General features: G+C 40.0%; 1 protein-coding gene across 1 annotated transcript in view; it reads right to left on the bottom strand.

Annotated features, from left to right (window-relative positions):
• Nucleotides 1-3,307: 3,307 nt before the first annotated feature.
• The window catches only part of SIM1 (SIM bHLH transcription factor 1), a 67,094-nt gene continuing 59,906 nt past the window's right edge, over nt 3,308-10,495 (bottom strand). The window contains exon 12 of the mRNA XM_024198429.2: nt 3,308-10,057. Coding sequence (XP_024054197.1) covers nt 9,327-10,057 — 731 coding nt within the window. The 3' untranslated portion in view covers nt 3,308-9,326. The remainder of the gene's footprint in view (nt 10,058-10,495) is intronic.

Below are 10,495 nucleotides of genomic sequence, written 5' to 3'. Positions count from 1 at the left end.
GTTGAGCAGTCCATATGGAAATGAAGGGTTAAATGCCAAGCAGCTACATTTGAACCAGGAGGTTGCTTCTGGTTCCTGGGACGTGAGTGGGAAGTTTGGGGATGGAAGGGCTGGGAAATGCAGCAGGTTTTAGGATAGCATTGGCAGACTCTCCAGACCTGAGTCTCATGACCCAGACTTGAGCTGCATCCACACTGTGGGACTCGTACTCCAACCCACTCCCCTAACAGGATCCACAGGCCCAAGTCCAGAGGAGTTCCAGGCCCAAGTCAGACTGATTTCTGTGTGGAGGGAAGTGGAAGCTTGGGCTTATACCTGAGTCATACCTAGGGCTTAGTGTTCCATGTAGACATACTCCAGGAGTTTTACCATTGACTTCAATGGAAGCAGAGTATGGTCAATGATGAGCACTTCAGAAAAGCCAACACTTACTGTTTAAAAAAAATGCACATTTGTCACATCTACAAAGAGAACTAAAGTGTTGTTTGTGGAAAGTTTGCACTTAACGTTATTTCCTCTCTTTGCACATAGAACCAGCTACTTTTTTAGATTTCAGAGGGCCAAATTGTGGCAAATACCAGCTGGTCCAAGTAGCAGGTGGTACAGAATCGCCATACCATATGGTGAGTTATATAAGGTCTGGTACATTCTTTAGGATGGTGCCATTGTAGTTGGTCTACTCCATTGGCTGTTGTGCAGAGGGCCACTTCTCCACGTGTCTCTGCTCCCTTTGGGGTGCTCTTTGACCCCCATACCACACTATCAAAGTAGTCCCTGTGCTCCACGAACCGTAGGGACTGCAATTGTGACAGACCTTTGCATGGGCCACACAAAAAGGTGGAGGCTGTTTGCAAGCTTGAGGGTGCTGCCAATGATTGGAAAAGCCACATTAAAGGGACAAATCACAGGAAATTAATTGCTTTCCTATTAAAATAAATCAATATTTAGGTTTTTACAGGACAGTTGTAACTGCTCAAGACACTTTGTTGAGATGATTTTGCAGCCTTAAGTGCCCCCTCAGCTTACACCCAGAGGTAAGAATATGACAGTAAAAGGTCACAGAGTTCTCATAACTTTTGTTATTTGACTGTCTCACAAAGTAGTAACCTAAAAAAATGTGCCCAAAATAACTGATGGGGCTGCAGGAACTAGAGGCCCCACTGCCTCCTTACCAGCAGCCCTCACTCTCATGTATCCTACTTTTCTAATGCAAGCTGCTTTTCTAATGCAAGCAGATTTTCAAAGTAAAAAAATTGGGGCACCAGGGAGAGGTGTCCTGGGAAAGGATTTTGGTGAGGCATGAGGGCAGCTAATGGGGACAATGGAAGAAAAGACCCCCTCCTTCTTTCCCCAGCTCCTCCACTTCCCACTCCTCTTTCCACACTGAAAAGTTGTGACATTTTACAGTAAGAATGGGAGTGGATGAAACAGTGTCCACCCTCTATGACTGTCAGTTTTCTTCCAATTCCAGCATTCTCTCTGGCCCACTCCAAGGTAGCTCCTATCCTACCAGCTTCCACTCACCCATGTCCCTTCATTCACACATACCACCATTCACCTCACTCATTCCATCACCTCCTCCCAGCTACATAGCCCCCTAAATCTTCTAGACTACCTCCAAAACAACAATCACTGCTCAAAACACCTCATCCAACCACACCCCCAAAGTTTAGCCCCTCCCTCAAACCCTACCTTAGAATGTCCACCTTTCCTTCCCAACTTTCTCATAGGTCAGAACCCTTCTCCCCAGCTCTTAACTCTCCCCACAGCACCATGCTTCAGGACACCTCTTCCCACCCTCCCCAAACTCACAACTCCTCCCATCTCATGCTCAGAAACCTTTTTTCCCCACCCTCAGGTTTTTATCTTTCCACTCCAACCTTCTGGCTCAGAATCCTTCTTCCTCCTACTTGATACCCAACTAATAAACCAACTTAACCATTATAGAATCATAGAATATCAGGGTTGGAAGAGACCTCAGGAGGTCATCTAGTCCAAACCCCTGCTCAAAGCATGACCAACACCAACTAAATCATCCCAGCCAGGGCTTTGTCAAGCCAGGCCTTAAAAACCTGTAAGGATGGAGATTCCACCACCTCCCTAGTTAACCCATTCCAGTGCTTCACCACCCTCCCAGTGAAATAGTTTTTCCTAATATCCAACCTAGACCTCCCCCACTGCAACTTCAGACCATTGCTCCTTGTTCTGTCATCTGCCACCACTTTGAACAGCCTAGCTCCATCCTCTTTGGAACCCCCCCTTCAGGTAGTTGAAGGCTGCTATCAAATCCCCCCACACTCTTCTCTTCTGCAGACTAAATAAGCCCAGTTCCCTCAACCTCTCCTCATAAATCGTGTGCCCCAGGTCCCTAATTATTTTTGTTGCCCTCTGCTGGACTCTCTCCAATTTGTCCACATCCTTTCTGTAGTGGGGGGGCCCCAAACTGGACACAATACTCCAGATGTGGCCTCATCAGTACCAAATAGAAGGGAATAATCACTTCCCTCAATCTGCTGGCAATGCTCCTACTAATGCAGCCCAATATGCCATTAGCCTTCTTGGCAACAAGGGCACACTGTTGACTCCTATCCAGTTTCTCATCCACTGTAATCCCCGGGTCCTTTTCTGCAGAACTGCCATTCTCCAGAACAACCACTGCTGGGCTTGAAGCAGAGGTAGCATGGGGGGATTGTAGCTGCAGGAAGCATGTGTCCCTAGATGTTGTGCAACTAATCTTAATTACCCCCACAAAGGCCTGCAATAGTGCCTTCCCTTTGCAGCTGCAGGGACTTCAGGTAAGGTGAGACAGGTGGATTGCAGCCACCAAAGCTTCCAGGGACAGGGGAAGACCCAGTCATACCAGGAACTGGGCATTGGCAGTGGATTGCACTTCAGTACATCAGCCATAATACAAATGCTAAAACAGTGTGTATAATATTGCAAATAACTGGCGAGTTATTGGTATGTCTCAGCCTCGCCATATCCTAGTGTCCAGTGGTCCTTGGTTTTGGTATTTTAAGTGGATTATAAACTGCAAATTATAAATGAAGAATAAAACGTAACTATGCTTCATTCAGATTCAATGAATTGCAAAGGCACGTGCCATCAGTGCTACCTACCATTTCAATACACTTTGTTCAAATATAAAGCCGATGGAATCCAATTAAGTAATTTCTCCTGTACAGCCTTTAAATTCTGAGGTATTCATAAGCTGATTAAAATTCATTCTTGAAAATGTTTCCATGTAAAGGACTGTCCTTTGCTTAAAAACTCATGAAACCAGACAAAAACTGCATATTGGTAACTATATTTTAAACCAAAAAAATCTTCACATAATAAATACATCTTATGCACATTAACTTCAAATTTACTTCAGAAAGCTATTTACAATATAAATAATTATAAATGGGAACACTTTGCAAGATATTGTTAACATAGCTAAATTGTGTTTCCTACATTACATTCCAAAGGAAAACTTCAAATTACAGATGTTATGCTACAGTGTCACTAGAACCTATACATTGCAAGGCATGGCATTTGAAATGTTGGCAACCTGTGTCTTTTTTCATAAATATAATCCATTGGGTTTGGGGAGTTGAGGTTTGGTTGGGTTTTTTAAATATGCTCGTCAAAACAAATATGAACATGTCATTGTTTCTGAAGTGCCTTTTTCTAGTTTTATGTGCTGAAATGTTTACCATTGGGAAAAAATTACAGTGCTTTAAAAGAACTCTTCCCCATTGACTTTATTTATTTAGAAATGGAACTGCTGTACTGTTTTATAATGGGTTAAGATTATTTTATGTGTTTCCAAATGTCCTACTTTTTTAGTGTCTAAGAGCAAAATCACATGTAGTCAAAATTTCAATAAATAAAAATGTTTAAAAATTGTATTTTAAACCCTAGAATCCTATGTTTACCATTTGAAAGGAGAGGTTAAATAGTGGATACAACCTGCCAAAAAACCTTTGTTTCTTCCTATAATGCCTATATATTTGATCTTTCCTTTCATGTATAGTCTCATGTCAGGAGCCATAAATTACCCTTCTTTCAGAAAGGGGTGCATTCTTACCAGTTGGAGCCAAGATTTATCCACAGAACTCTTGTGTGCATGAACTGAACACTAGAGTTAAATTTCCTTGCATGTAATTTTTTACTGTCAGACACTCCAAGGATGCTTTCTGTGAAAGGGAGCTACACTGTCACTCATCATTCTGCAGAAAATGCTACTTAATTTTCCTTGTCCAAAATAATAATTCCCTTTGGAGCATTGAGCAGTAAAAATATTTTGCTAACCCATGAGCTCCGGGGGCCTTATTCACAACAAACAGAATGATGTATATGGTACCAGAGTGATAATACAGCACTGTTGGGTTTTTTTACTGCAGACACTCAGATTACTTAATAGCCATTTTTAATAAAACAATATATAAAATAGGTGTTCTAGTTACCTGAATATCGCAGTCTGGATTACTTTGGGGCTAACCAGCATGCATTTTTGTGTGGAAGTAAATTCCTCAACCCTGTTCCTATTGAAGTCAGTAGCAAAACTTCCATTTCCTTCAATAGGAACAGGATTCGACCCTATGCTGCTATGTGTAAATTTAAGAGAATTCCATGGAAAATCCTGAATTGAAATACATTGCTACCAGACAATAACCATAACTGCCTCCAAAATACCCATAATTGGCCCTGATCCTGGTATTGTTTTGTGAGCAGTAACCCCAATTGAAGCCAAAGTGAACTTTCATATGGAAGGTCTGAAGCCCCGTTCTGATAGCCATGAGTTTGTTGGACTTTGGTGCTGCAATTAAAAGTTGGTGCTTCTTCAACAGACAGTCAGCTTTTCCAGTGCATCCATGTGTTTTGCAGAAATACCACACAAGGCCATTTATCTGAATACTTTGGGGGCTTAGCAATACCTTTCAGATAAATGGTGGTTCAGGTAATCAGGAAAATTATTGAATAAGTGCTTCATGCCAGTAGAGATATAACTGAGATTCAGATAAGAGGAGGGCTTTGTGGATTAAATAGTGTTGGATAAATAGGATTTTACTGTACTACACCAAGTGATAGTACTTGTGGGAACATCATCAAAAAAGTAAGTTGGCTATTCCCCAAAAGGTGAAAGCACAGCAAAATGTTCTTGGTCTTTGGCACCCGCCAATGTTCAGAGCTGCCCACATTTTTCTAAACCTATTCAAAGCATGTATAGAAAAAACAATCTGCATTAGTAATACATGTCATTTGGGGGGCATTTCCCTTTACAGTTTTCATAGTTACATCTTCCATGTGCACAAAAAAAACTAGTGCCAAATCACTAGGAGCCAGATTCTGCTAGATTAGCACCTTACTCCACAAATATATCCATTGAAACCAATAGGACTGTTTCTTACTCTAAGTTAAGAATTTGTATAAGCCTCTGGCCTTAAACGTGTACACTATGCCCACTGAGTGCAACTGTGTATAAGTGAGAGACAGTTCCATTCTTTTCTTAACATCAAATAAAGACATAGAAAGCATGATCCAGAGCCCACTGAATTCAATGAAAAGACTCCCATTGGTTTCAACAAGCTTTTGATAAGGGTCATCATAAGTAGTGTGCAGTTTTATTAGCATATTCACTTGTTGTTATGTTTGTTGACATAATGCTATTATGATATCAAATGGTAGCATACTACAGTGCAATCAGTATAGTATTAGTTGCACTTGTGGAACTGAAACATACCCTAAAATGTCTCAGGTATAAAGTGATACCAATGATCTAATATGAAACATTTGAAAAATATCAAAGCAAATACTGTATCTTGCATTTTCAAATTTTCCAAAATTGCTCATCTCTTTTTTTAAAACATACATTCCTTGAAGGATGTTGAGGATTTTTACATTTTATCACTGAGGTTAAGTGGGGAGTTGAACTAAATATGAAGTTCATTAAAGTATGTCATACAATAAGCACTGATGTCATGAACAAGTGTAAGCTTTGTGCCCTACAGGAAAGTACATGTTATGCCACTTGCAGTAATGAATGCTACAGTTAAGGGTTGCAAACTGTCCCTAAGCTTACATAATAATTATGCTTACAAATAATTTGTAATAATTTTTCAAAATCACATTAAAAGCTCCTTGCCAGCTTTGAAGTTAAGATAAAATTGTTCCCTCCAAGCTGGCCATTTAAGGGAGCAGGATGGCCAATCAGATAGCCCGTAACTGGCAAGTGCCTCCAGTCAATGACAATGATGAACTAAGAAGGAGCAATAGTTGCTGCCATCTTGCATGGGGAATGAGCAAGTGTCAGTCTTGCTTGTCTTACAACATGGCTGCAGGTGGAGGGCACCAGACCACTGTATTGTTATTTTAAATGTTATATTTATTACATTGCACCTTCCTGTATTTGCCACTGTAGTGGAATGAAACTATGGAAAATCTCAGCATAGGAGAAATTTAATTTAGCAATAGTTGCTTAGAAACTTTTATTCTATATGGGATCACAGTAAATAGTAACAGGGAATCTTTATTGCATAGCTTACTTGCTTTTTTCCTAAATGAAGAATATAAACAAACTGTGTTAGAAGTACAGTCATTTATGAAGGTGCCTTTCGTAATGTAATCTAGTATAATATTCATATTTACTTAGAGTCACTTTTGTAATGTACTAGCAGTTTCCAAGGGACATATGATAGCATGTATTTCTATTCTGTTTTACTCAGCAAATCACATTTTAATACTGTACAATGAGGCTCCAAATAAAAAGTTAATACTATTCATAGGTGTAAACTAAATAAAGATGTATCCAGTACTAGACTTATCAAAAATACCCTCTCATTCCTAACTTTTTAGGAATATATAAAATCGTTGGGCTGAAAGAAATCCATTTTGGTCCATCCACCCCTTTGAGTTAGCAGTTGTTAGCATTTTTCCCAACAACATTAAATACTTGCCTTGTTTTTATCTTTTTTACAAATTATTTATACTAGCTGCTCCTGTTTATGACCTTTATAGTTCATTCAGATTATTAGGCTTCATTTAATATAATTCTCTCCAAATTTGTTTTGTTCTCATTTTTCCTTGGCTAACATTTAATGCCCCTTGGCTCATATCTGCCACTAATCCAAATAACCTTATACTGTTATCTAATCTCTCTTCCATGCAGAACTTTGTGCACATCAGTGACATTCCCTCTAAATCTTTCCTTATCCGAAGATAACAGACCCAGTTTATTTAAACACTTATTAGATCTTTCATTCTCTTTATCTTTCTGCTTTGTGTTCTGCTCTACCTTTTCTATTATTAGCTTTAGATAAAAAAGGCCAGATTATAACATCTTTCTCTTCTGGAAGAGTATCTTTCACTATGAATGATCACTCTGAAGTCAAATGGGATTGCTTGTGGTGTAAGAGTATCACAATCTGCCTCAAAGTGATCAGAACTGTATATAACAGTATTCCAAGTTGGCTATGTGATTTTCTCGGTCTCCAAGTAAATCTCTACTTGGTGACCCGGATTATTATTATTTTGCTACTGATTAGCCCTGCTTTGAAGATTGATACTTTTGTAATCTATCCAAACTCTCCGAGCAACCTTCTACTTGGTGGATTGTGTCTTATGACCATTGAAAGTAAACTCCCATACATCTAGCTTTTTTACATTACAAATCAAGCCATTCTGTAGTGCTCAGCTCATTTTTACAACATCCCCCCCTCTTGCCCATACTCTAGGTTGGTATAATCAGGAGGGGCCTGGTCCAGCTCCCACTGAAATCATTTGAAGGATTGTGCCAATGACTGTTACTATGATCTTTCCTAGCTGCCTTTTTAAGTGCAGGTGTTATATTAGCTCATCTCCAGTCCAACAGTATCTCCCTGATCATAAGGTTTTAAAATATATTTACTTACCTCCTTTGACACATCTCTTAATTTAAGGCAGGTCCCTGCAGGCCCTGATGCTGTAGTCAGTCATCGGACACCGGGGTTTCTTATTCCCCATATTCTCTCAAGACCCTGATTTTTCCCTTAGTATCTTTTTTTCTCTTTCCCTGGTTACTACATGACTGTTCCTGATCTCTCTTCCCTATTTTCCTTTGTGAACAAGACAAGAATGTATGCCTTTTTCAAAATCACACCCATCACTTCAGTCAACAGGTTACCTCTTCCAACTTTGAGTCCTTACAATCTCCTTCACTTTCTTAATGTGCCCAAAGATTTTCTCAGAATTTATCACAGTCACCCTGCAGTCTTCACTTTGTCTGTCTTTGTCTCTTATATCCTTACATTAATATAGTTGTGTTTTATAGTCCTTACAGCCAAATTTCCAGTAATTTTATGCAATTCCTCCTATGGTTCTAACTCACTCCTGATTAGTTCAGCCACTTGGAACATTTTTTTCCTCACAGCATATTTTTGGTTACATGGTATACATCACTATGAGATTAAACTAATTCATCTTGGACCACTCTCTATTTCAGCTCCTTTTCCCCCTTTCCCTTCACTAATTTTCTTCCATTTCACTTTACCAGACATCTCATGCACTCATCCAGAATGTGATCACAGTTCAAAGTATCTTCCTGTTACAATCATATCTTCTGCATTACTCAAAACCAGGCTGAGAAATCCCCCCTTTCTGGTTCCTTCTTTTAAATATTGCATGAGGAAGCAGTCCAGTAGCCAGTCATAACTATGTTGCTCAATTTATGTCTTTCAAGTCAAGCAAGTGTATAACTATGTGTGTGGCTATTCAATAAAGTAATAATTCTGAAGATATCTCTCTCTCGCTCTCTCTTTTTTTTTTTCCTTTTGGCTAGTCCTAGATGCTTTATGCCACTGAGCAACATAACATGGCTAGAGTCTAGTGAATAAACAAATCAGTTAATGTACCCATTTTATGTGTATTTTGAAAAGATATATGATCCACATTTTTGCATGTAAAGAATGCATAGCTGTTTTGGTGACTAAGACCTGTGGGGCACATGCAATTCAGAGAGTCTGCCCTTGGCAGTATTTTCATCAACTGACTCCAACACAACAGGCATGAATTGCTCAGCTGGCCTGCCACAATGTGCTCCCAACACAGACCTCCTCTATCTTCTTCTCTATATAATGTGGCAGCAATTTTGACTTTAGCTCCATTCACTATAACCCTGAATGCCAGTGCATTTTTTTTTTTTTTACAGTAACGTGTCAACACACTCATCCCCAGTACCTTAGGTTATTCTCTCTAGTGCAGTGTGGTATATCAAATGCTGGTAACAACAAGGGCATTAAAACTTATATATCTTCCAATTATATTTCAGAGATTTTTTTAGAGCACAAAATATTTTAGAAAAAACATCAGCTTCCATTGGTTATTATAACGGATGTCCCCTTGTGTCCCTGTGCTGGATCTTGCTGCATCCTTAAGTGAGAAGTCACATCAAAGTGTGATCCATTACAGCCCAAGGAATAGTTTCTAATGGTTTCACTGTCATATAGATGCTCCAGAGCATATCCAGTTAACGTGTAAGCATGCTTGTCAAAGTACTGCCTGTGGGAGGTGTAATAGTTTGGAGAAGCTGCTGGATGGTCCCCTGTGGCTTGATGAGGGGACATGTCTGAATGCAGGTAGTCTTTAGCTAGTATCAAACTAGATTTAGAAATGCGGTCGGAATTTGGGCTGCTTATCCTAGACAGTGTTGTGGGGCTGTTGTCATAATCATTTTCATGTGGGCTCATAAGCTTTCCATCTCGTTGCTGGATGTGTTCACAAGGAGAGGTGTTGGCAACTGTAGGAACACGGCAGACATCCCCTGTCAACTGCTGTGGCTGGTAGTTTGCAAAACAAATAGAGTGCTTCTTCCCTGCTCCATTAATAGAGACCAGCTGATCAGGGGTTGTTTTCTGTAGCTGAAGCCTGTTTTCTTCCTCTTTAATCATTTGCTGGGTAGCTCTTATTAGAGTTTCAATTTTGCTGGGCTCATGTGGACTACTTTGATACTGCTCAGTACGGTATCGGTCTCCTGATTCACTAGCAGAGCCAGGATCTGGGGAGCTAACAACACTGTCCTCATCCCAGTGTCCTCTCCCTGCAGAGCAGATAAAGAAAGGGAACAAGTCATCAGTTTTGGTTTGTGTGTGGATCTCAGAAAGAAGGTAAACAATCTAAAGTCCTCTTTTTAATGTAACAATGGATTGTATTGGTCTTTCTGGTTATTGTTTGCTTTACAGTATCACCTGGAGACCCAAACTGTGCCCCATTGTGCATAAAAGACAGTCAGTCCCTGACACAAAAAGTAGACAAGAGGCAATATAAGTACTGTTGTTCCCCATTTTTCAGATGGGGAACAGAAGCAGAGGTTAAGTGGCTTCCCCAAGGTCACAAAAGAAGCCCAGAGAGAGCCAGGAATTCAAAACGGGTCCCTGAGACCCAGACAAGTGATTTAAACTTTAAGACCATTCTTCCTACCACATAAGTGTTGTTGTCAAGATAGGCCAATTGAGCTAATTGACCCAAATGTTTGTGC

This window comes from Terrapene carolina, unplaced genomic scaffold (assembly GCF_002925995.2).
Source record: "Terrapene carolina triunguis isolate 2854851 unplaced genomic scaffold, T_m_triunguis-2.0 Scaffold42, whole genome shotgun sequence".
In the NCBI taxonomy this organism is placed as follows: Eukaryota; Metazoa; Chordata; order Testudines; family Emydidae; genus Terrapene; species Terrapene triunguis.
Note: the sequence above shows the minus strand (reverse complement) of the source record. Positions and strands in the feature narration are given on the sequence as shown.